This window comes from Peromyscus californicus, unplaced genomic scaffold (genome assembly GCF_007827085.1).
Source record: "Peromyscus californicus insignis strain IS unplaced genomic scaffold, ASM782708v3 Scaffold_7__1_contigs__length_154581171, whole genome shotgun sequence".
Taxonomy (NCBI): domain Eukaryota; kingdom Metazoa; phylum Chordata; class Mammalia; order Rodentia; family Cricetidae; genus Peromyscus; species Peromyscus californicus.
Window position 1 is genome coordinate 50481760 of NW_026294595.1, and position 25912 is coordinate 50507671.

The window sequence follows — 25912 nt, forward strand, 5'->3', positions numbered from 1 at the left end:
GAGAAATAGCAGAGATGTACAAAGCCAGCTGTGGTAAGAATAATCATTGGCAGCCAGACAGTGGTGACACACACCTTTAATCCCAGCTCTAGGGAGGCAGAGGAAGATCTCTAAGTTCGACCAGCCTGGTCTACAGAGAGAGTTCCAGGACAGCCAGGGTTACACAGAGAAACTCTGTCTCAAAAAAACCAAAACCAAAACAAAAACAAAAAAAAAAAGGAAAAGAAACAAAAGAATATTCATTAGCAACAACATCTGCAAATTTTAAAGTTATACCTAATAGGAAGCTATTCAGTAACCCATGAACAATGATGTAGCAGTTAAATAATAATGAAGCATGGAATAAGCCAGTCTCAAAGAGAGCAAATACCGTACGACCCACTGATTTGAGATACTTAAGTGTAGTCAGAGTCAGAGACAGAGGAATGGTGGGTGTCAGGAGCTGGTGGGAGGAGGGAGTAAGGAGCACTGTGGAGTGTGCACAGTTTCAGTCTGAGAAGATTGAGAAGTCTCTTAAAGGGGCTGGAGAGATGGTTCATTGGCTAAGAGCACTTACTGCTCTTGCAGAGGATGAGGTTGATTCCCAGCACTCACATGGAGGCTCAAAAGCATCTGCACTCCAGTTCTAGGGGTCTCCACCCTCTTCTGACCTTTGTGGCCAACACATGGTGCACATACATATACGAAGGCCAAACACCTATACACATTAAAAAACCAAATCTTTGGGGCTGAAGAGATGCTTAGCAATTAAAAGCAGTTGTTGCTCTTGCAGAGAACACAGGTTTGAGTCCCTGCACAGACATCGCAGCTTATAACCATGTACAATGAGTTCCAGGGGATCCAATGCCCTCTTCTGACCTCCATGGGAACCAGGCATGCACAAAGTGCACAGACATACAATATGAGCAAAACATGCATTTTTTAAAAAATCTGAAAGAAAGCATAATAAGACTTTCTAAAGTCTCTAAAAATGGATGGTGATACTGGCTGTTCAACAATGGGAATGCACTTAATATACTGAACTTTACAGATAACCATGATTAAAACAGCCAATGTTATGCATGTTAGCACAATCTTTAATATTTAAAAAGAGAAAACACATTGACATTTAAAATCTACATTCACACAAGGATATAGTGACGTATGCCTTTAATCCCAGCATTCAAGAGACAGAGGTAGGCAGATAACTGTGAGTTCAATGTCAGCATGGTCGACATAGCAAGGTCCAGGCAAGTCAGAGCTACATAGTAAGACTATATCTCAAAAAATATATAAACTAAAACAAAACCTATATTCACAAAAAAGCAGCATTATAAGTAACAGTTTATATGTGCTAACATAAGATATTTCATATTTCAACTACAAAATAGTTATGTAGGTAGTACAGCACTGCCGTTCTCATTTTACAAGGAAAATTATGGTTCAGAAATGCAGATTATTTTTTCACGGTTTTATAACTATCAGTGGGAGTCAGTAGTAACACTCAGTTTGATTCTAAAGCACATACTTAGGTTGAGGGTATCGAGTTACGGCTCAGTGGTAGTACTAGCACATAGAGGCCTAGGATTTGGTCCCCATAATCACACAAACACTCATGCACACACATATGCACACACACATTTACACTCATGCACGCTACATACACACACAAACACCACACTATAATCATTTTAACTATTTTATCCTCAAATTAAAAAAAAAAAATTACACCAGGAGGTGGTGGCACACACCTTTAATTCCAGTTCTTGGAGGCAGAGGCAGGCAGATTTCTGTGAATTCAAAGCCAGCCTGGTCTACAGAGTGAGTTCTAGGACATCCAGGGCCACACAGAGAAACCCTGTCTCGAAAAACAAAACAAAACAAAAATGTATTAAATTAACTTGATCAAATTTTTCCTGTCTTTTCATGGTATCATTTAAATGAGTTTTCTTGGTCCTGAGCAGGTCTCAGTGAGCCCCTAAACAGTCACATCTATGGAACCATTTCAAAAACTACTCTGAACATCATTTGTAGTGTTGGTTCAATGTGAATAAAGGCTTTGGCCTTCATTTTTTATTTTATTTTATTTTTTTAATTAATTAATTTATTTTTTTAATGTGTATGAGTGCTCTATGTACATGTATGACTTTGTGCCAAAGAGGGCATCAGATCCCACTATAGATGGTTGTGAACCACCATGTGGTTGCTAAGAATTGAACTCAGGACCTCAGGAAGAGCAGCCAGTGCTCTTAACCACTGAGCCAACTCTCCAGCCCCCATTTTTTTATTTTATTTTATTTTTTTTTTTTTTCTTTTTTCGAGACAGGGTTTCTCTGTGTAGCTTTGCGCCTTTCCTGGAACTCACTTGGTAGCCCAGGCTGGCTACCATTTTTTTATTTTAAAAAGCTGTCTCAGCTCATGCAAATAACTAACCTGAAGGAGTATTTTGAATAATTAGCTTCAAAAGACTTAAAAATAAACGAACTGGTACAAACAGATGTTCCCAACAATAAAATCTTCCACAAAAGTAATACATACTAAGCATAAGAGATACTTACTTTATTTTCAAAAGCAGTCTAATCTACCAAATAAGTCTTTGGAATATGAATTTCTAGTGTTTTTGATAAACACCAGAAACTTTCTTTTGAGGTAGGACACTGCGGGGGAGAAAACAGTTTTCATACCTGGTAAGCAAATTCTCTACAACCAAGCCATATTCCTATCCCTAATAAGAGGTTTTGCTTTAAGGTTTACTTCATTTTTAATGATGTGTACATATGTGTACCTGTGTGTGTGTGTGGCGGGGGGGTTTACATGTACAAAGGAGCCACTGGAGGCCAGAGGTGTCAGATCACCTAGAACTAGAGTTGCAGGTGGTTGTAAGCAACCTGACATAGAGTTTGGGAATCAAATCAGAGTCCTCTGGAGATCGGTCCCACTCTTAACTGCTGAGCGTCTCTCCAGACCCCATAAAATTCTTTTACTGACTGTCTACCTGACAGAATCATCAAATCTCATGTGGTGCTGTGAATTGTTTTAAGGTTTTGTTTTTTGTTTTTTTTTTTTTAGTTTTTCAATACAGGGTTTCTCTGTATAACAGCTCTGGCTGTCCTGGAACTCGTTCTGTAGACCAGGCTGGCCTTGAACTCACAGAGATCCGCCTGCCTCTGTCTCCCAAGTGCTGGGATTAAAGGTGTGCACCACCTCCACCTGGCTTAAACTTTTTTTTTAATGTGTGCATGTGTATATGTATGTATGCCACATGTGTGAAGGTGCCTTTGAAGGCCAGAGGGAGGCTCCAGATTCTCTGGAGCTGGATAACAGGAAGTCCTTAGCCACCTGATAAGAGGGCTGTGAACCAAACTCAGGTCCTCTGGAAGAAGAAAGGCACTCTTAACCTCCGAGCCATCTCTCCAGCATAAAGAGCATGCATTTTACTCAGTAACACAAGTGACATGAAACAAAACAGTATACCTAGACAGGACTTAAAGACACATGAAACACTGTATTTTAGCCCAAATCTCCCAGGTGTTTGTTCCATGGAGCTGGCATAGGCACTGAATGGAAATGGAGTACTGAGGGTTATTCGGGTTTGTAGGAAACTGTCTTCAACATCTGAGCTTCAGAGAGTATCCCTCGCAAGAACCTGTGCCACTATTAAAGTGAAATGCTATGTATAACCTAACAATTTGGACAATGTATTTTTCAGTCCTCCAAGATCAGTCATCTGCTGGAGGATATTTGATCACACTGTGAATCCTGAATTTGCATTTGGGTTATTTAAATAAAATTAACCCTGGGTCAGGAGGCTGCATTAGCAACTAGTTGACAGAAAGTTATCATAGGGCATCAGAGTGCATCTGGGAGAGATAGAGAGACACAGGAAGTAGTAGGGTGGGTTTGGGAGTAGCACAGATTTTTCTGGTTTGGCAAAGCAGAAGCATGGGTCTATGGGAGACACCAGCAAGGAGAGAAGGTCAGCTGGTTGCTACTCAGCCTCTCTGAGCGAGCAGGTTTTCACCCCAGCCTTTGAATCTCGAGTCTTATTCATAAATAGAACGATAAAGATTTAGTTAAAGCTACCTTTAGCGGCAGCAACAGAGCCTGTGACTGTGGGAACAGAATTCCTGCCAGGCTGTGGCCTGGGCAGCCACTCTGCTGCTAGAGAAGCAGGCCGGTAAGTGTGGAGTTGCAATTGCTGGCTGAAATAGCAGTAGATTAAAGTGCAGTCACTGAGCCAGGGTTAAAACAGTCATCAGCCCGTGCCTAAGTTTAATGACTTCCTAGCATCCATGTTCTTAGGCACACAATGACTGTGGGGGCCTTCTATGTTTGGTGCTAATATTAGAATTAGGCAGAGCAATCGCCTATATGTTGTACTGTTTTTGGGTCAGATTCCTCAAGTTTCACTACTTTTCCTCCCTGAGTCCTGTCAAATGATGATCCTCCAATCTTGGTCTTTCTCATGTCCTTTTGCTTATAAGGCTGAACCATCTCCCCATCCCTTTGGGTTCAAAAGAGCCCAAGGTTCTTACTGTTCTTTGCATTCTGGCTTTCCATAAGCACCAGCTGAGACGATTTAGATTTCCTTCTTTCTCCCTGTATCTGCAACAGACGCCCTGGGTACCTTTCCCTTCTCTGAAACAGAAACCCCTTCTCCCAATTCTGCCTTCTCAGCTGAGGAAAAGCAGAAGTGCAGAGGAGTCCCACAGCATAAAGAGAGGCAAAGCCTTGTGCAGAACTCTCACCTAGCACTCATGCAGTTCTGGGCTCAACCCAGCACAACTCAAATAGATTAGGAAAAAAAAAATGCCTTTATAATCACCAAATCAATTCACACAGAAACACACCTCAGGTCTCTAATCCAAAACAAGGGATAACATTCAAATGGACTTTAATATCATGGAATACACTTGCAATGCCGTGATCTCATGGGGAAACGATAGGAACATTAAGGTTAGAAATCAATAGACTAATTCATGATTCATCTTACAAAGCAAACCACTTTCATCTATAAACCACTCATTTCTATTTGGGCAATATGGAGACACACACACAAACATTAGTCTTCATTAGTAACAAACAACAGTACTTACGTGTTAGATGAAAAATCCCATCACAGGCACTAATATGAGATAAAAAGGCATTCCCCAAGCCCTGTCCATTGTGAGCTCCTTTCACAAGGCCAGCAATATCCACTACATTTAGGAAAGCAGGAATCTTGCTGAAATACAAAAGATAATTATAAAGAACCTGCTTATCAACCAACTGAATTCTCCAAACATTTCACATAAATTTATTACTTGCTTCTTGGAACAAAGTTTGGAAAGTACATAATAATGGATAAATAGCCCTCAAAATAAACGGTCTATATATTGTGACTTTTTTCTTTTAGTTTTTATTACATTATTACTTCGTGCATGCGTGTGCGCGTCTGTGCACATGTGCCACAGCTCACTTGTGGAGGTCAGAGGACAAATTGCAGGAGTCAGTCCTTTCCTTCTGCCATGTGGGTCCTAAGGATCAAACTCAGGTCATCAATCTTGATGGAGGCCTCCTTCACCTGCTGAGCCATCTCGATGGCCCTCTATTGTGTGTGCATGTGTGGATGAGTGTTCAGAGGTGAATGAAGTGTGTGTGTGTGTGTGTGTGTGTGTGTGTGTGTGTGTGTGTGTGAGAGAGAGAGAGAGAGAGAGAGAGAGAGAGAGAGAGAGAGAGAGAGAGAGAGAGAGCATTCACAGGTGTGTCTTCAAGAGCACGTAGTGGCCCAAAGTCAATATTGGGAGCCTTCCTTAATCACCAGCTACTTTACTCATTGAGACACCATCTACATTTACTCTTCCTCAAACACCATCTGTTTACTCAAAACAACAAACTGCTCAATTCACAGAATTCATAGACATGGCCAGCCTGGCTAGCCAGCTCCCTCCAGACATCCCACCTCCACCTTTAGTGCACTGCATGTGCCTGAGTGATGGAGATGAAATGCAGTCCTCACACTGGCATGACAAGCCGTTTACTCACTGAGCCATCTCCAGCTCCCCTTCTGTGCACACGTGAGTATGAGCATGCAGTGTGTGTGTGTGTGTGTGTGTGTGTGTGTGTGTGTGTGTTTGAGTATTCACACGGGCATGTACCCATAGAACCAGAGGTCAACCTCAGGCATCGTTCCTCAGCTATCATCAACCTCGCTTTTTGAAACAGTTCCTCATATTTCTGGAGTTTGCCAACTAGGCTGGCTATCGACCAACAAAACCCAGAAATCCATCTGTCTCTGCCACCTCACTGCTGGGATTACAAGTGCATCCTCATCATGCCCAGGTTTTGTTTTGTTTTAATGTAGGTTCTGGAGAATGAACTTGGGTGTTTGTGAGTGTATGGCAAGCATTTTATCCACTGAGCCATCTCCACGGCCCACATTAAGACTTCCTTACCTAGGAAAATGAGGGAGGAAACTATTGCCCTATCTCTGAAATTAAAACTCCAGTGAGTTATATTACTAAAAGTTCTGTTGGCACATGCACATACCAAGTACCAAAATCAAGCAAGCAACTAGATATGCTTGGGATTCTGCAGAATCCAGGATTAGAAACAGAAACCTGGTATTTATCAGCACTTCAAAATAGTGAATAAAACTATTTTGTGAATGAATGTAATACTGAATGAAAAGTTAGCGAAAAGCTAAAAAGAAAACTAAATTCTCAGTAATAGTAGACAAATAGTAAATATACTTTATATGCACATAGTAGTACTAAAAGTAGATAATAGAAATGATAATTTCAATTTGTATTTAATCTAGAAAGTCATTTTTCATTAAGTATGTATTTTAATCTTTAACTAGACAAAATGAAACTTTATTAAGGAGAAAATAAGATAATACATTGTAGGACATTGAGACAGAAAGTAGATACATAGTGAGGAGTGACTGGTCACTTCACCTGTGATAAAACAGGTATAACTATACTAAGAAGTCTATCCTTCAATGTGTATACACAAGCACAGTATATGGGTTTTCCCTAGAGCATTAATAACTTCCTGTACTTATTTCTGAATGTATATCATAGGCTTCCAGCTCTCTCTAATCCTGCCCATCTAATCTAAACACTGCAGAGTTCCCACTGGCTTTCTCCTTGTCTGTATCTGTCCCTCTCTCCTCCAACACTGATCGGTGATGATCAGTTGATGCTCCTGTGACGCCCGATATATTTGCACCTTTGCTGAACCCCTCTCCACAATCATTCTCTTGACTCCATCAGGTCACTGTCTAATTTGCAGCCCCTCCTGTCTGGGCCCTGGCTGTTGCTGAGGCTGTGCTCCTGCCAACAGGCAGTCCTTGTAAAGGTCCAACTGCCACTGTACGGTCATGGGATGCTGCTGAAAATTTCAAATATATAAAGACATAATAAATCTTTTGATATTCAAATCTGTTGAAATTTTAGGTAGTAAGGGAATGAATTCCTCAAAAATTTCCTTGTTTTCCTTTACTAAAACCATCGATTAAAGGCTCTTATGAAAATAGAGAGATTGAAAGGGAGCCTGTCTTCTGCAGTTTATAAGGTCAAAAATACAACCTGTATGAAAACGTGACAGCAGAACTAAGGTACAACTAGAACCGGTGTGGTGGCCCACACCTGTAATCTCAGGACCAAGGAGGCAGAAACAGGCAGATCTCTGTAAATTTGAGGCCAACCTGGCCTATCTACATAGTGAGTTCCAGGCCAGTCAAGGCTGCACAGTGAGACTCTGTCTCAAAAACAAGACAAAAAAAAAAACAACCTGTATTATGTATTATACACAACCTTACATCCCACCAATCACAGATCAAAAATATTCACAAGAAACCATACCTACAATGAGCATGCAGATTTTTTCCTTGTCATTATTCCCTAAACAATAAAGTACATAACACTTAATTGTGCAAGTAACAGAGTTGATGTGAAATATATAAGAGGTGGGGCAAAGGCTCTATGAAGGGAATGATTATAGCATTTTAGGTGAGCAACTTTTGATATGACTAGGATCTAAGAATCAATCCCCCATTCATGGATACCAAGGGAAAACTACCCAGTAAGAAAATCGTCTTAACAAGCTGTAGTGTTGTATGCCTGTAATCCCAGCACTGTAATCTCAGGCTGAGGCAAGAAGACTATGGGTTCAAGGCCAGTCTGGGCTACCTCATTAAACCTTGTGTTAATAAATAAACAAACAACCAAAAATCACCTAAAAATTCCACTACCCAGAATCATCAATAAATTTGTGACCTTCACTACATACCTTTTCCTATGCATAATACATGTTTATCCTTATAATACATGATGAGATCATATAATATAAGCTAATTTCTCCTACTTCACAATCTCAGAAAAAAATAACTGTATTAACATACAAAATCCTTCCTTCTTCCTTTTTCTATTCTACATTGCTTTTACAATCATGCAAATTAATGCTACATTAATTTTGGAAGAAACTTGATTCTGAACATATCAAACACACATATTTACCCCATCTATGAGCAAATGAATCATAGCATAAGGTATTTCTTACCTGGCTGGCTTGTGATACTGGCAAAGGAAGTCAAACCTCTCATCCGGCACAGGCACTCTACTCTCATTAGGGTCAATAGTGCAGAATGGGAAGTTCTCTGCAGAAGCTTGACTATTGGTTAATACATTGAAGAAGGTGGACTTCCTAAAGTGAAGTAAGGAAAGACTTTCAGTCAACTCTTAAATTGCTAAGAAAAACACATCTGATGCTAATTTCAGAGCTCAAGATTTATAAGGACAAATCTGGGAAAGGAGAAGAAACAGTTTTACTAATGCAAAATATCAAATTTGATATATAATTTATAATTTTATAATCAGGTTATATTCCCTATTTCAGTCTATTTGGAATTTGAAAAGAATATTCCCAAAGAACCTTTGTTATAGAAGACAACCGAAGTTTTATATAATGTCACAAAACATATTCTTCTCATAATGTACCCCATAATGCCAATATCATTTCACCCATATCTAACATAATCTTCTCTAACATGACATACTAAAAGCTAACATAACTTCTCAAAGCATCCCAAACTGAGGAGTGGCTGCTATTTGTGAAGAAATGGGAGGTCAGAGCTCACACTAACTTCTAATTTTTACTACACAAGGATTACTGGTAAGCCTCAAACTATGAATTCTGAAAGTAAAAAGTGTGAATTTTTTCACTATATGATTTAAACCAAGATAAAAAGTGCATTCATATGGAATAAACTAGTCACTAATTTTCCAATTATCTGATTCATATCAAGTGATAAGTACTTAAAAGATGAAGCCAAACCACAGTAACACCGGTCATGTTTGTAAGATGTGCCAAAAAGCACAGTAAAATCTGAAACAAAATGAGACATTTGAGGACTTGCTGATTTGCTTGAACTACTGTCCAAACTCCCATCAACAATAGAGACTGCAGAGACTTCACTACAATGACTTTCCCTTGATCCAGATCAAGGGCACAAGGAATCTAAAATGAGAATTAGTGTTTTATAGTGTTTTTTGGCTTTAACCTAAAGAATTGAGAAAGCTAAGGATCAGCTGGTAATTATGAGGCTAGAACTTACAAACTCTGGTTAGATGTGATTATGTAAAAATGTTTGTATATGCACTAAATTTGGTTACAAAGAATATTCAAAGAATATAATAATTGTGTTACTATGGTGGATTTAAAAATGACTATTTTCCTTCCCCTCCCCCCAAATTTTAAGGTAAACCTGTGTCTTCGGATGAGGTCTAATTAGCTTATATTCTAATTAGCTTATATTCATCAGGGAAAAAAAATCATACTTAACCACAGCACACCTGATTAAACTTTTTTTTTTTTTGGTTTTTCGAGACAGGGTTTCTCTGTGTAGTTTTGCGCCTTTCCTGGAACTCGCTTTGGAGACCAGGCTGGCCTCGAACTCACAGAGATCCGCCTGGCTCTGCCTCCCGAGTGCTGGGATTAAAGGCGTGCGCCACCACCGCCCGGCCTGATTAAACTTTTAAACCAAGGAACCAGTCCTTTGGTACATAATTTTGAGAGCCCTATAAAAAACGTGATAAACAAAAAGTAATAATCAAGGCTTACCTTAGTGCTACCAGTGAGAAGTGTGCTTTAACAAGACACTGAACTGCCCCTACCTACCAGCCTTTAAATACTGTACTGACATCAGTTGAGACTAAACATTTCAGAGTTAAGTAGAAATGATGCTAAAATATGCATATAAATCACTGCTGGTTGGAACACCAATGGTCATATCAGTGGTTTCGAATGCCTACATAGGTTGCATTACAGAGGGTAAAGGTGGGCATTATCAGGCCTCTTACAAAATTCACCAGTACACAACTCCATGTTTTAAATATATTCAGAAATATGGTATAAAGGCAGGTTTTAGAAAAACAGGGCTAGATTCACGCTCAGCTAACAACCCACAAACTAATGGTGACTGCTGTAGGGTTTATAGTAGCAACCTATAACAACCCAGTTTGCAGGGAGCAGAGGAAGCCCTGGATGAATGTGTATTGTTGATACACATACACAGCCATGATAAATAAAGATCAAGGCCTTGGGCCTACAGGGAATTTGACAAAGCTGGTTCCTATAGAGGCCAGGCTCCACGGGATAGCAAAACTTTCCGGGGGTGGGGGTGTCCAAGTGTAACAGAGTGACCACTGTGTATGAGAAGCAGCCACTGCACTTCCTCTTCGAGCTTCCTCGCCCGACGCTGAGGCTCCATCAGAGCGCACAATCCACCTGACCCAGCTTTTCCTGTCCGTGTGTCTGTTGTTCCTTAGTGTTACTGTCCTCTCTCTATATCCTTGTCACCCTTGGTCAGAGTTCCAGGACCCAAGTCCCATGAGACACAGTACTAGTAACAACGTCAAAACTCTAGGACTAAAAGGATTGAGAGGAAATCACTGACTTCGTTATAGAACTGCCCCTTAGTTTCAATCTTATAAAAACAGATGTCATACACTTAATTTAAAATGGTGTGTATATATTTATAAAAGCATAATCCATTTACTTCCCAAAAAGGATGTACAGCCTGAGCCAGTGAGGTTCCGCAAGTCTCTACACACAAAGTTGCCACACAAACCTGGCAAGCTGAGTTTGATCTCTGGCACCTCTTGTAAAGGTGGGACAACTTCCACAAAGTTGTCCTCTGACCTCCAAAGACACACCTCGTTAGTAACAAGGTTGAGCTATTAACCAAGCATTTGAAATTAATATTAAGCCTCTGAGCGATTATCTGAGAGAGGCTGTGGGACAGGAAAACTCTGACAACAACTGGCGCCCAACGTCCAGGGCCACACATATCCACATAAAGCCTGAAGAAGCTTAAAAAGGATTCTAAACACACAAAACACGGAGTCAAGCATGGCTTCTCGGTAACTCCTTTTCTCAGCAGGCTCTCTCTGATAGCGGCAAGCGGAAACGCAGTTCCTTTAAGAGATGGCTTCCGACAACACTAGCACAAAACGTGGGCACAGCTCCTTTAAGAAGCCTGCTAACACGTAAATGGGGTGCATGAGCAGCAGGTGGTGCTCTACTGGTGGCAGCGTGGGCCCCAAAACTCCCCAGAACTTCCCAGAGCTAGGGCAGTAAACATGTCTCCCGCAGATACCTCTGCCATGAAGCTAAGCTCTCATAAACCAACGAGGGGGCAGAGCCAGATGCCAAAGCCACAGCTTTAGTCCTAGCCATGCTGGTTAGCAGTTTAGAGACTCATGTGGTCAGAAAAGGATAGAAATATGCAGTCAAAACAGATTCAGCCAAAACAAAAAACAAAAAAACAAAAAAAAACCCCTCTAAACAGTTTACAGTGTATTTAAATATACATGAGCTTGGGAGGGAAAAAGAAAGGGCATAGTCACAGATTTAAAAATATAGTTTTAAAATAATAAAATAGCATCCTTAAAAGGGGAGTGAAGTAATATAAAAGAAAAATGCCACATACAGATGGAAAATATACAGAGAATCTGGATACTGTGTGTTATTGTATTGTCTTTGAATTTTTTGAATGCTGACAAAAAAGCTGCTAAGAGACATTTGAGTATAAATGCTGTTGGATTAAACCAACATATATATGTGTGTGTGTGTGTGTGTATACATATATGTACATATGTGTGCATATGTGTGCATATATATATGTATTAAAAATGTCTTGACTTCAAAATGGAAGCCAAAAGATATGTTACTTTGGAAAGGAGGTTCTGCTTTTATTTCCATAGAAAATAAAAGGCTGTGGATTCATTCAAAGTTAAAGAAAATCAGATGATTGAGAAAGACCCCCTAAAATCCTGATAACAAACATTAAAAAAAAAGCTAAAGAAAAATCAAGACACCGGATGTATATTTTACCTGCTCAAACATAAAACAAAATATCATCTTTGGCTGACTTGTGTACAATACACAGTCTATACTTGTATTAATACAGATATGTATGTTACCTTTAAAAGTTTATGTACTTTCAGAGCAAAGAGACCAGACCAATGAAAACAGATGGCCCAGGTGATCTAGTATCTCAAAATCCCTCTGTCACAGTCTCCTCAGGATTCTGCATCCAGAACAGCTTCAAGGCTGCTGGCTGAGATGATCCAGTTGCACAAAATTCTCCAGTCAGGACTTGATCATAATCCTAAATTTTTCTCAGGGTCCCCCAAATATGGCTGTGCCCCCCAGATAGCAGGAAGCAGTCTAGAGAAAACAATGTCCACATTCCCAAAAGATGGATTATGGATGTTTGTCTTTGTTTAGGGCGGTTGGTTACAAATTATTATTGGTCATGGTTAAAAAACAAAACAAAAAACTAGCCAAATAAGTTTGATTCAAAGATCTCTCTCTGAAAGAAAAAAGAGGGATATAATAAAGAAATGATGAGATAAAAAGGTAGATTGTTGAATCTACTTTACTCCAAAAAACAACTATTAATCTTAAATATTTTACATTGGCATGGATTTTTGGTTTACTGATAAAAATTTAAGGTTATTATTGTTATACTGTCTATGTTTCTACTCTTGTTTAAGATATTTTTGTAAACTGATACAAATCTAAGGTTATTTTTGTTAGAAGCTACTGTACCTACATTTCTACTCTTGTTTAAGGTATTGTACCTATACAGCTCACTTAACAATGTAATATAAATTTCTAGTCCTTGAAAGTTATTATTACGGTACTGTGGGATGTTCTGTATGTTAAATGTGTTGCTCTGAATTGGTTAATAAATAAAACATTGATTGGCCAGTAGCCAGGCAGGAAGTATAGGCGGGACAAGGAGAGAGGAGAATTCTGGCAAGTGGAAGGCTGAGGCAGAGAGATGCTGTCAGCCACCGCCATGAGAAGATGTTAAGATACTGGTAAGCTACGAGCCACGTGGCAACTTATAGACTTATAGAAATGGGTTGATTTAAGATATAAGAACAGTTAGCAAGAAGCCTGCCACAGCCATACAGTTTATAAATAATATAAGAGTCTGTGTGTTTATTTTATAAGTGGGCTGTGGGACTGCCAGGGCTTGGCGGGAACTGGAGAAAACTCTAGCTACATTACAGACTATTTAGGATAATAAAGAAATGCAGGTTAAAAGTTAGTCACCTATTACAATCAAACTTGAAGTAATGTTATGTATGTTTTCAAGGTCAAACAGAGATCTATTTTAGATAGACAGGTGGTCTTCAAACACTTCAGAGATCTACAGAATATGGCACTTAAGATGTTTTAATAACATAAGGCTTTTCATGACAGTGAGACATGTCTGTTCCTGGCAGCATCAATCTACTTCAGAGAAGATGATGGGCATCAAAGAAACTCCGTATGGAGTTTGTCTCCTTTATGGCAAAAGCTAGCCATGTGGGCAAAGAAACTGTCCTTACCTCAATTGCTGACAGTTAATGTCCAAACCAGACCAGCAGGACACAAAAAAGGGGACTGCTAAACTTTGCCAAGACAAGGTAGGACAGTATTTCAAAATTCCCTGCTTCACAGAAAAGTCTGTCAGATATGCTAGGCCTTTAGGCCAGAGTTGGATGCCCCAACATTACAGAGGAACTTTGGGTGACTGTCCAGGCAGCAAGATGTCCCTGTCATTAGGTAACATTTCACCCGTCTGGGGTCTTTGATGGAGTTGAAGACTAAATAGTTATAGTTTTTCCTTAGTTGTGATAAAAGGTAAATTATATACAAAACTTTGGAATCACAAAGATAAAATAGATAATGGAATATTTTCTGAGTTTTGCCAAATGCAAAGACACTGGATATTATAACTATGATTCTTACTTGATAACTGTTTTTGTTGTATATAATTTTACTATGTTAAAGTTAAAACCTACCTTTTGAATTAGACAAAAAGGGGGAAATGCTGTGGAAAATCCTTTTGTACACTGTGAAGATTTGTCACTGTGATTGGTTTAATAAACAAGCTGACTGGCTAATAGCTGAACAGGATAAAGTTAGGTGGGAAAGCCAAACTGAGAATGATGGGATGAAGGGCAGAGTCAGAGGTCAGAATGAGTCGAACACACAAAATAGGATAGAGGTAAAAGCCACGAGCCTCCAGGCAGCACACAGATTAATAGGAATGGGTTAAGTTGTAAAAGCTAGTTAGTAACAAGCCTGAGCTATTGGCCAAGCATTTGTAATTAATATTGAACCTTTGAGTGATTATTTGAGAGTGGCTGCAGGACAGGAAAACTCTGCCTACAGTGAGTTGAGTATAATGACACATGCCTGCAATCCTAGAATGTTCAAGGCTGAGGCAGGAGGATCTTGAGTGTGAGGCCAGCCAGGGCTATACAGTAAGATCCTGTATTAAACAAGAAAACACAAAGGCAGAGCCAGGCGGATCTCTGTGAGTTCAAGGCCAGCCTGGACTACCAAGTGAGTTCCAGGAAAGGCGCAAAGCTACACAGAGAAACCCTGTCTCGAAAAAACAAAACAAAACAAAAAAAAAACAAGAAAACACAAATAACAAAGAAATAACCTGGAATCTCAATTTTTCTCACAGAACAGAAGGAAGCTATTAATAGTTCTGGAGCTGTGTGCCTGCCATCCCCACTATTTCAGAAAGCTGAGGCAGGAGGATAGCTTTTAAGTCCAAGATTACAAAACCAACCTTGGTAATACAACACGACCAAGGTTAAAAAAGAAGAAAATAAGAGAAGGGGGAAAAGCTATTTTAGAGCCAATTTGAAAAGGCAAACTAACCAAAGGTCCATCAATCTGAGCACAAATCAAAATGGTAAAAAACATTGTAAAAATCAAATAATTTTAATACCCATACATAGTAAATAAACCTCAAAAATATATTCTCATTGTCCACATATTAAGGATGCTAAGAGTGGCTGAGATATAGCTCAGTGCCAGAACACTTGCCTACCACAAGGAAATTTAGAGTTCAATCCTCAGCATCACACACACAAAAAAGTAGTTTATTCTTCAGGCCATATACCAAAACATACACCAGAAGAAATGCTCCTTAGTTCTTAGGGAGAAAAAAAATGTAACATATTCAAAGTAAACTTAAAAGACAATTCTCCATTTTTCATAGGTCATCTCACCTTAGATAGGTTTCAAGTTTTAGAAAGGCCCAGTAATTCTACAGGCATGAAAAAGGAAATAAGGAAGGAGGAAACAGAGATAGCTGAAGATTATTGCTGCAGACTTCAGTGAAGTCTAAAGGACCTGTATCTTCCAATAGCTCTGTAGGTACCCCCCCCCCCAAAAAAAAAGCAAAATGAAATAAGGAATAAGAAGAAACTAGAACTAGAAAATAACTAGGATTATTACTATGGACTTCAATGGCAACTTAAGACATTTTTGATCTATTTAAATCTATTCAACTAATACCTTGTGGAGGCAAAGAATTTTGTTTTGGCCTAAGACAGAAGACAGGCTTTTTGTGAAATGAAATTTTATACATACATATACATTTAAATCTCATGAGATTATTATTAAAACTTAAGATAAGCAGAAGACTCAAACTTATAGGAAATAGAATGAGTTTGAAGGGCTGGAGAGTTGGCTCAGGAATTAAGAGCACCTATTGCTCTTGCAGAGGAATTGGGTTCAATTCCCAGTACCCACATATTGGCTCACAACCATTTTAACTCCAGTTCCAGGGGAATGTCCTCTTCTGTCCTCTGTGAGCATAATCAGCAGAAGGTACACTTGTGGTGCACACACATACACTCATACACATACACATACAATAAAAAATAAATAAAACTAAACAAAAGGATTGGTTTGCACAAAAGGACTCTTTCAGCAATAATGGGACTTGAAGAAACATTGTCTAGTGGTGCATGCCTGTAATCTTAGAACTCAGGAGTCTGAGGCAAAATTGGTATTTACAAACTACCCTGAGCTACACAGTGAGTTTGAAGCCAGCTTAGGCGACAAAGAAGACAGTATCTCAAAATAAAAACATAATTAGAAAACAATGGCTAGACTTATTGTGTAGCCCACTACTTAAGACATAAACACTTCATTTTGGAAATTATGTATTTTAGTATATTAACAAAATATAACTGAACAGGTGTTTTCCCTAAAATCATAGTAAAATTCCAATAGGTAAAGGAAAAATATGAATATTAATGCAAATTCCCACAGCACACTGAATTAACATTTATACCACACACCCAAGACACAGACAATGGCAGAATGTCCTCTCAAACTTTCGTTTCCAACTTTAGTTATACTTTTCACTCACTTCCGCAGTGTGCCTGCCTGTGGAGGTGCACCTTAGCCGCCGCACACATGTGGAGATTAGAGAAGAGTGCATGTAGGACCCGGAATTTAACTCAGGAGGTCAGGCTCAGGGGCCTTCACCTACTGAGTTATCTCCTCAGCCCTAAACACTCCTGAATTTAGATGCTTAACTGTCAAAAGCATCTATCCAGCAGAAAAATACAAAAGACAAATGAATGCCAATATTATGTATATACACAGGTCAGTGTAGCTACACATACTTCACAACTATTAGGTAAAGGGGCCTAAATTCAGTAACACACCCAGGAACAATGATCACACCTAGAGATCAGAATATCAGTCTCTTAATGTCATTCTTGAATAAAAAGAAACAGGACTCCCTGGACACAAGACCCAAACAAGAAAGAAAATGAGCCTGAAAGTCATGTCTCCTTACGTTTTTAGATATTTCTTTACTCTGAAAAACAGGTGAGGGGCTGGGTCAAAAGTTCACTCGGTAAAGTACTTGCCACCAAAGCCTGAGGACCTGAGTGTATATCTCCTGAGCCCATGTAGAAATGGAGTGCTTCCCCATCTGTGATGCCAGTGCAGGCCATGTGCTAACAGGTGGATCCATGGAGTTAGCTGACCAGCCAGTCTAGGTGAGCTGAGCTCCAGGTTCAGTGAAAGACCTTGTCTCAAAAACTAAGGTGAAGGCTCTCCTTCCTGCCCTCCATCAGTCTCTCCGGTCTCATCCCCAGCCATGGAGCAGACAGCTTGCAGGGACCTATCCTCCCACACAAGAACCCTTCCCTGACGACTCCTCTGTATCTTGCAGCTGACCGAGCTTTCCTCCTCCCTGTGGACCTTCTCAGCCCAGTCCTGTCCCTCTGTGTCAGCCACCTACATCTAGAAACCCTTTCTGCCTGGGATCCCCAGTAGCCACGCCCCTGACCTGCACTCAGATCAGTGTCTAGCTCATCATCAGCGAAGCTTCCTCCTGCAGTGGATGGGAAGAAATACAGAGACCCACAACTGGACAATGCGTAAACAGTGGCCTTCGAACTCAGTCTTAAATGGGATGTCTTCAACATATCCCTCCCCTCGGGGATAAGGATCTATGCAGAAGACAAGAAAAAAAAAATCTTTAAAGCTGGGGGGGGGGGGAATGGATGGGGGGGGGATGGACGACGGACGACATCAAGGAAACATTCATTGCCTCCCAGACAACAGAACTGATGCACACATGACCTCCCAGAGACTGACTGGGGCAGCGTGCACAGGGCCTGCACGGTCCAAGCCAGATGGGGTCCCAGTGCTGAGGGGAAGTAGACACCAGCCCCCATTCTTAACCTAGAAGCTATCTCCAAGTGCCAACTGTTCAAAAAGTTTCCTCCAATGGAGTCTCACTGAGTATAAAAATCACACTTAAGAGAGGCTAACACGGGCTGGAGAGATGGCTCAGAGGTTAAGAGCACTGACTGCACTTCCAGAGGTCCTGAGTTCAATTCCCAGCAACCACATGGTGGCTCACAACCATCTGTAATGAGATCTGGCGCCCTCTTCTGTATACAAAATAAATAAATTAATTTAAAAAAAAAAAAGAGGCTAACACAAAACAAACTCAATGGTACTTTTGGAGATTTTTGTCTCATAGTGCTGTGGGCATTTTTTACCTTACTGATCTCTTGCTTATATATTATGGTTTCTGATTTTGTGTTTTTATGGGGCGTGGGGGGTGTGTGTGGGGTGTACTTTTTCTTTGGCTTTTTTTATCTGTTTGTTTTGGTTTTTTTGGGGTTTATTTGTTTTATTTGCCTGTTTGTTCTCTAAAGAGAGAGAAGGCATGGAGCTGGATGGGTGGGGAGGTGGGGAGGATCTGGAGGAGATGAGGAGGGAAAATTGGGATCAGAATATATTATATGGAAAAATGTATTTTCAATTAAAAAAAAGTGGAAATCAACTAAGGCAGACACCCTTCCCTTTTATAATCCAAAGAATAAAATAAGCTCATTAATACTACACAAATGATTTAATAAATAACTAACTCAATATTCAAAGACAAGAAGCATTTCAAAAAATACACGAAGGAATAGGGAAGTGGGAAATTACCTTTGGAATGACATACTAACAGTTCCTACAGGCAAGACGTAATGAGACCAAAGAATTAAAATGCATAAAAATAAGGCAAGCCAGGTGTGGTGGTTCATGCATTTAATCCCAGCATTCAGAACTTTGGAAGCAGAGGCAGGCGGCTCTCTGTGAGTTCAAGGTCAGCCTGATCTACATAGTAAGAGTCTGTCTCAAAAAACAAACAAGTGAACAAAATAAAATAAATAAGGCAACTATCACTGAATCCCTAGCACAATATATAAAGTATTTAAAATTACACATATATAAAGTATATATATAAAGTATATATATATAAAGTGTGTGTGTGTGTGTGTGTGTATGATGTGTGAAAATCTGTCCATTCAGCAGGCATAGGAATTTTGCTTAACTGTGTCAGCTCTTTTAGAATGAAAATACTGTGATCATCAATATCTGCAGCCTACAAAATATTTTCCTCAGAGTTCCTTTACAAAATCAAGAATGGGGGACTCTCCTCAGCAGTTAAGAGCACAAAATGGCTCTGCTCTTGCAAAGGACCTGAGTTTGATCTCCAACTCCCACTCACAATCACCTGTAACTCCAGTTCAAAGGGAATCTGGTGCTTCTAGCCATATGCATACACACATAATTTTTTTTAATCTAAAAAAGAAAAAAAATCAAGAACAGAATCAGCTAGAAAGAGAAAGTTGTAGGCATACTAAAGAATAATTCCCTGATATATCAACCAAGCAAGAGAATTACTTTCTTGGGGCAGCTAGCTCTGGGGTGCTCAAACAGAGGAAATAACATGTCTCCCAGCAGCGAGTATGTGTGTGTATGTGTGTGTGTGTGTGTGTGTGTGTGTGTGTGTGTGTGTGTGTGTGTGTTGAGATATGGACTACATTTCCTAACCTTCATTCTTGTTATACACTCTGGCAAAGGCATGGTAGCACAAGTATGGTACTGCAGCTGAAAGGAAAATGCTGCTAAATCACTGGGTCCTTTGACACTGTGGGTAACCAGCTGTCTGGAATTCATAGCAGCCTAGGCCATAGGAAAAGGCCACAATCCTAGGGACTGCTAAGCTATGAATTCCCTAAGGCAATCATAAAGAAGGTCCACTATGACTAAAGCAACCAATCTCTGACTGCAAAACACTCCTTTCCATAACAAACTCTTTAAGCCAAGGTTATCTGGGCTGTTTGAACATCAACATCGTAACTCAACCTAATGCAATGCGAGAAGAGCTATCCCTGACACAGTCTAGAACATCGAGTAGTTTCCCCCAAGGGCTTCTAAGCCTTACACTCACAATAATACAATGGTCTAACAAGAGGTAATTTACAAAGCACCCTGAGGTAAGAAACAGTAGGAGAGAGCTAGAAACTAAATGTCCATACTCTTGGTATGATACTCTTTCTTCTTCATTAAAAGCAGCAATAAAACATGTTTCTTCATCACTAAGCCTACATACAGCTATCAAAGGGGGGAAATTATCCCATTCACAAATAATTACTACCTTCCACAAATAATTATTGGGTGTTCACTATGTTACTAACACCAGTCTAGGCACTAGAAATATATCAATAAACAGGAACAACACAATCTCTTCCCTTACAGTCTTGAAAGTCCAATCGGAGATGCCAAACAGCTAACTCAATAAGATAACATGTATCAAACACTCAGAACAGAGACTTGCACATAGTAAGTGTTTGCTAAATGCCAGACTAGCTTTCTGGGCAAAGGGATTTATTCCTGTAGCCCCAGCATTCAGTAAGCACAGGCACAAAGATCCCTGGGGACTCAAGGACAGCCTGGGCTAGACAGTAAGTTCTAGATCAGCATGGGCTACAGAATGAGACCTTGTCACAAATGAAATGACATGGTGTGGTAGGATATGATATAAAATTCAGCTGGGCTCAGTGATGCATCCCAGCACTAGGGAGGCAGAGGCAGGAGGATCTCTGTGGGTTTGAGAACAGCCTAGTCTACATAGTGAGTTCCAGGATAGCCAGAGCTACATAGTGAGACCTTGTCATGAAAACAAACACAAACAAATCAGTTTAGCTACAAGTATAACCTCTTAATTCCTAGTAATTAGCTTCACTGGTATATACTAAAAAAGCAAGCATTCTTAACTAACTCTCTAAATATCAAGAGATTCCTTAGATAGTTTCTGTCCTGGATAGTTTTATGCCAACTTGACACAAGCTGGAGTCATCTGAGAGGAGGGAACCTCAACTGAGAAACTGCTTCTATAAGATCGACTGTAGGCAAGCCTGTAGGGCATTTTCTTAATTAGTTCATAATGGGTGGGAACACCCTTGGGCAGACGGTCCTGGGTTCTGTAAGAAAGCAGGCTGAGCAAGCCATGGAGAGCAAGCCAGTAGGCAGTACTCCTGCATGGTCTCTGCATCAGCTCCTGCCTCCAGGTTCCCCCACTGGCCTGAGTCTCCGCCTCAGCTTCTGTCAATGGACTGGACGGTGATTCAGAATATGTAAACTCAATAAAAATAAACCCTTTCCTCCTCAAGTCGCTTTTGCTTTTGGTCATGGTGTTTTTATCACTGTAGCAGTAACCTTGACCAAGATAGTTTCTACATGGATCATCCTTATTTCCACCAGCAGACCATCCTTAACTAAACTACCCTGGCAGGGTGTGGTGGCTTAGGCCTTTAATCCCAGCACTCAGGAAGTAGAAGCAGGTGGATCTCTGTGAGTTCGAGACCAGCCTGGCTCACAGATCAAGTTCCAGAACAGCCAAGACTACATAGAGAAACCCTGTCTTCAAAAAAAAGAAAGAAAGAAAAGAAATAAGAATCATCCAGGTCAAGAATTCATGTAGCTGAGCTCCATGTGGACTGAATACCTGCCTGTACCATTCAAGCTCTTATCCTCCTAAAGTCTAGCTGTTCACTCCTTCAATTTCTTAAAACAGTCAAGATTTGTGTTTCACACAGTGAACCCTACCTGATATTGTTTAATAGAAAGATCATTCTATAAAAAGAAATTTTACAACCAAGCACAATTGCCAAAATTGAATAAACTATCGCTTAAAAACAAACACATTTTCACAAGAGCCCTGAGTCAAATCTTCAGGGCCTCCCTATCAAAACTGAGTAAATAAATTCAAGCCAGCAAGACGGCTCAGCAGGTAAAGGTGGATTACCACCAAGCCTGACGACCTAAATTCAACCCCCTGAACCCACACGGTGGGAGACCCGACTCCCACCAGTTGTCCTCTAATCTCCAATATTTGTGTCATCATCCACAAACAAAATAAATACAAATGTAACTCAAAATATTTTGAAGTAAAATTTTACTCTATGTAAAACATCTCAATAAAACTGAAGAGGACTATTTTAAAGCTGAAAGCATAAATACCACAATTATACTGAATAATAGAACCTTTTAGGTTTTCTCGTATATTAGTTATTATTATACTCTAGTTCCCCCTCAAAAAAACCTTACATAAAAAACACTTAAGAGCTTAAGATGGCCCTTTTCAATTAGTACCATTTGAAGTCTAGATCCTCTGACTACAGTGATTCCAAAGAGATGAATGCTAATATCTAAAACCTTTCTTACTGGTGCAGAAAAGCTCACTGCAAACATTATAATCATATTTTGCTTTCAAATGTATTGACAGTACCCTACAGTACCTGGCTTGATTACTTGTTTTGCTGTATTTCCACTCTCTGTTTATTATTACTTTACTAGTAGACTCTAGCACAGCAGGAAACCCCTTCAAAATATACCCCACTCTAGAAGAGACTGAAATTGGGACATATTTGCTCCTGTTTTACATTACAAGAATCTAAGAACTGGGTCCTTGAGCATATCGTGTGCCATTCACTGAAGACTGGAACAGGAGCACCAAGGAGCAGAGCACAAAGTTGTTCTCCATGCCACTAATGCTCTAGTGAGCCTCATAAATCCACGCTGTGCCTACTACCTAATTAATCACTTGTTTGCTTGTTTGTTTGTTTGTTTTTTTCCGACACAAGGTCTGTGCATCTCTGGCTGTCCTGGAACTCACTCTGTAGACCAGGCTGGCCTCCAACTCAGAGATCCACCTGCCTCTGCCTCCTGAGCGCTGGAATTAAAGGTGTGCGTCACCACTGCCTGGTTAAACCTAACCACTTGTAATATGTGTGTGTGTTTCTTGTTGTTACAAGATCTCACAATATGGCCCAGACTGGCCTCAATCTCACAGTAATGCTTTTGCATTAGCCTCTCAAGTGCCAGGATGAAGATGTGAACCATCATGCCTAGCTACGATAGTTTAAATAATGAAAAGAGCAGACAGTGAACATTAATGTCATATGTGCAAAAAACTATACGATAAACTCCCTACATACTGCCATCACTGCCTTACGTGCAAATATATGGCATATATGGTTAATTTTGAAAACATGACAAAATTCAGTACTTTGTGCACATAATTCCCAAGTTTAAACACTTTTTTGTGTACACATGTGTATGGCATGCATTTATATGTTCAAATGTGTGTAGACATGGGTGCATGTGTGTATAAGGCAGCCTGACGCTGACAGAAGTGTCTTCCTTGAGGGCTTGCCACCTTACCTACTGAGGCAGGGTCTCTTGCTGAACCCAGAGCTCACCATTTTGGGTAGCCTGGGTAGCCAGCTTGCTCTGTAGATTCCCTGTCTCAGCCTTTAAACATGCTGTTGCAGAAACTCTTTACCCACCTTCCAATAGTATATTCGAAGTACTCGCCTCTCTCTCCAGTAAAAATTCACCCGCTAGACAACCGTCTTCTCTCAAGAGCTTTATAAAAAAGTTTTAAAACTATTTCCTAAATTGTTCTGTAAAAGGTTCCTGGTAATAGCCTATGTTGGAGGTACAATTCCCAACAAATGCAATACTATGCTTCTCCCAACATTTCAAGCAACTGTATTAGACTTGCCTCATTGATATTTTGATATTGATATTGCCTCCTTGCTTCTTCCTGAGGCTAGCAAAACAATATAAATAACTCAATATAAATAACTCGTTTCAATGTATGCAAAAAAACCTAAAATCAAATAAATAAAACACATGTAAGTTAAAGCCTAGGTTTGTAACAGTAATATTCTAGCCCCCCCCCTTTTTTTTCAATTGCAATTCTTATTGCCTTGTGAGTTTCTATTTCTACAACAGGACCCAAAAGTTTATAAAATAAAAGTATGAAAAGTCCCAATTTTTACTTACCCAACATTTGGCAATCCAACAATACCAATTTTCAGTGAGGTTCCAAATCTTCCAATGATTGGAGGTGGTTTAATTCCATCTCCTGCCTTTTTGGGGGGCATCTAAAATGTCAAAATAAACTTTTTAAAGTACCCCTACAAAAAAACCACATTTCTGTATACAGAATATATAACTAGGTAACAGAAAATAAAACATACTGTACATATCAATCTTCAACGAAAATAAGAGCGAAATCCATTCGGTTTTTAACACAAGGGGGAGGGTCCTGTAAACATATCAGATTCTAATGTTTGTCGAAGAGTCACTTCTGAGTAGTCCCAGAAAGACTGTGACAGAAGGAATCACAGATGAACACAAAACTTAGCTCCACTCTTCCATCCTGGCTGCTGACAGCCACCTTCTTAACCTGTCATACGAAGGAGAGCATCGGAAGCTGGGGCAGAGACACAAGTCCAAGAAAACCCATTCTGGAAACACCAGCCACCAAGTCTCCTCTCACCAGTCATTCCTCCATTACCTGGGACCCGCCCTTTCACCTTTCTCCACAACTCAGTGTTTACCACAATGCTCACCGCTGGGCCTGGAGGTCCTCCTAACCCAGACTCTTCCACCTTTGACACTGTAGGTACTGCTAATCAGTCCTCATAAACAGTCTTCAAAACACACGCTCCACACACTGGATACTTCTCAGGGGCTCACCTCACCCCTTTTTAAAATCCAACCCAGAGCTTCAGGTATGCTAAAAAGCAAGGGCTCTACCAACAGGCTATACAGCCCCCATTTCAAATACTTTCAACCTTTTGATTGACAGGTCCAAACTTTCTGTCTTTGCTTGCTCGTTTTGGCTCCAAGATCCTCTGTGCAAAACTGGATCCCACTTTACACTGCAATAGGAACCGACGAGGAACAGCAATCTCGTGTCTCAGAAGCTGGAAACTAAAACTACCCCCGTCTTCTGGCTTGTACCTCTTAGAGCCACGCAGGGGACCCCGCTCCTGAAGTGATATTCCAACCTGTAATCCCAGATCGGGAGGCCAAAGATCTCCCGTCTTAGGGTCTTGACACCTGTTCCGGGCCCATCTCCAGGCCTCCAACGAACAGCTGCATGGGGAGAGCCGGTCCAGTCCTGTGGCCTACAAGGGGTGGCCCGCGGCCCAGCTGAGCAGGACCCCCGCACACCACCTTTCCCCCTCCTGACCCGGCACTGGCGTCCTGCCCTGAGGCAAGGCTCTGCCCAGACTGCGGCGAGGGCCGATCTCGTGGCCGCGCGGCCTACTCCGAGGGCGCCTCATTCATCCACACGCCCCACGCCGTCCGCTGCCCTCGGTCCATCCCGGCGGCCCGGCTCCGGCCTGGCGTCAGCCTCCAAGCCACTGGCCTAGGCGCCCGTGGGCTCCCTCGGGAACTCACCGTGCAACGGGCTGACGATCACACCGGGTCCCGGGCTGCAAAAACCCGTGTAGCCGGCAGCCGGAGGTGGGGAGGAAGGCGGAGAGAGCGCAGGCCCGGCCCTCCGCCGAGCCGCACGCACGACGGCAGAGGCGACGGAACAGGCGGGCCGGGGCGGCACCTGTGCGCAGGCCACGCCCCGCACACGAGCCACGCCCATTGGTCCGCTTGCCGGGTTCCCGGTGGGCGGGGCTTGCGAGGGGGCGGGCACTTAGCTGCTGCGCCAGGCTTCCGCGTCTCAACACGTGGGCTTCGGCAAAGCCTCCGCGTTTCCTTCCGTTTGGCTGCTCCGGGTCCTTCACCCGCTCCACCTCGGATTCCTCTTGGTCCAGACCGACTGCGCCGAGATCCACCTTCCGCCACCTGCACGGCGCAGCCCCCCCCCCCCCCCCCCCGCCTTTTCCAATAACTTCTTTCAGACGGGCTGACAGGGAGAGGCCATTAAACTTTTCTTCCAGGGAAAATGGACCAAGTAAAA

General features: G+C 41.1%; 1 protein-coding gene across 2 annotated transcripts in view; it reads right to left on the reverse strand.

Annotated features, from left to right (window-relative positions):
- The window catches only part of Ola1 (Obg like ATPase 1), a 142141-nt gene extending 116612 nt beyond the window's left edge, over positions 1-25529 (reverse strand). The window contains exons 1-4 of one of the 2 annotated variants that reach the window (XM_052723887.1): positions 25396-25529; positions 23986-24086; positions 8524-8667; positions 5076-5203 (exon numbers count right to left, since the gene is read on the reverse strand). In XM_052723887.1, the coding sequence (XP_052579847.1) occupies positions 5076-5203; positions 8524-8667; positions 23986-24086 (373 nt within the window). In that variant the 5' untranslated portion in view covers positions 25396-25529. Of the gene's footprint in view, positions 1-5075; positions 5204-8523; positions 8668-23985; positions 24087-24182; positions 24314-25395 lie in introns of those variants that run through there. The other variant, XM_052723888.1, reaches the window with a different exon arrangement.
- Positions 25530-25912: the final 383 nt, after the last annotated feature.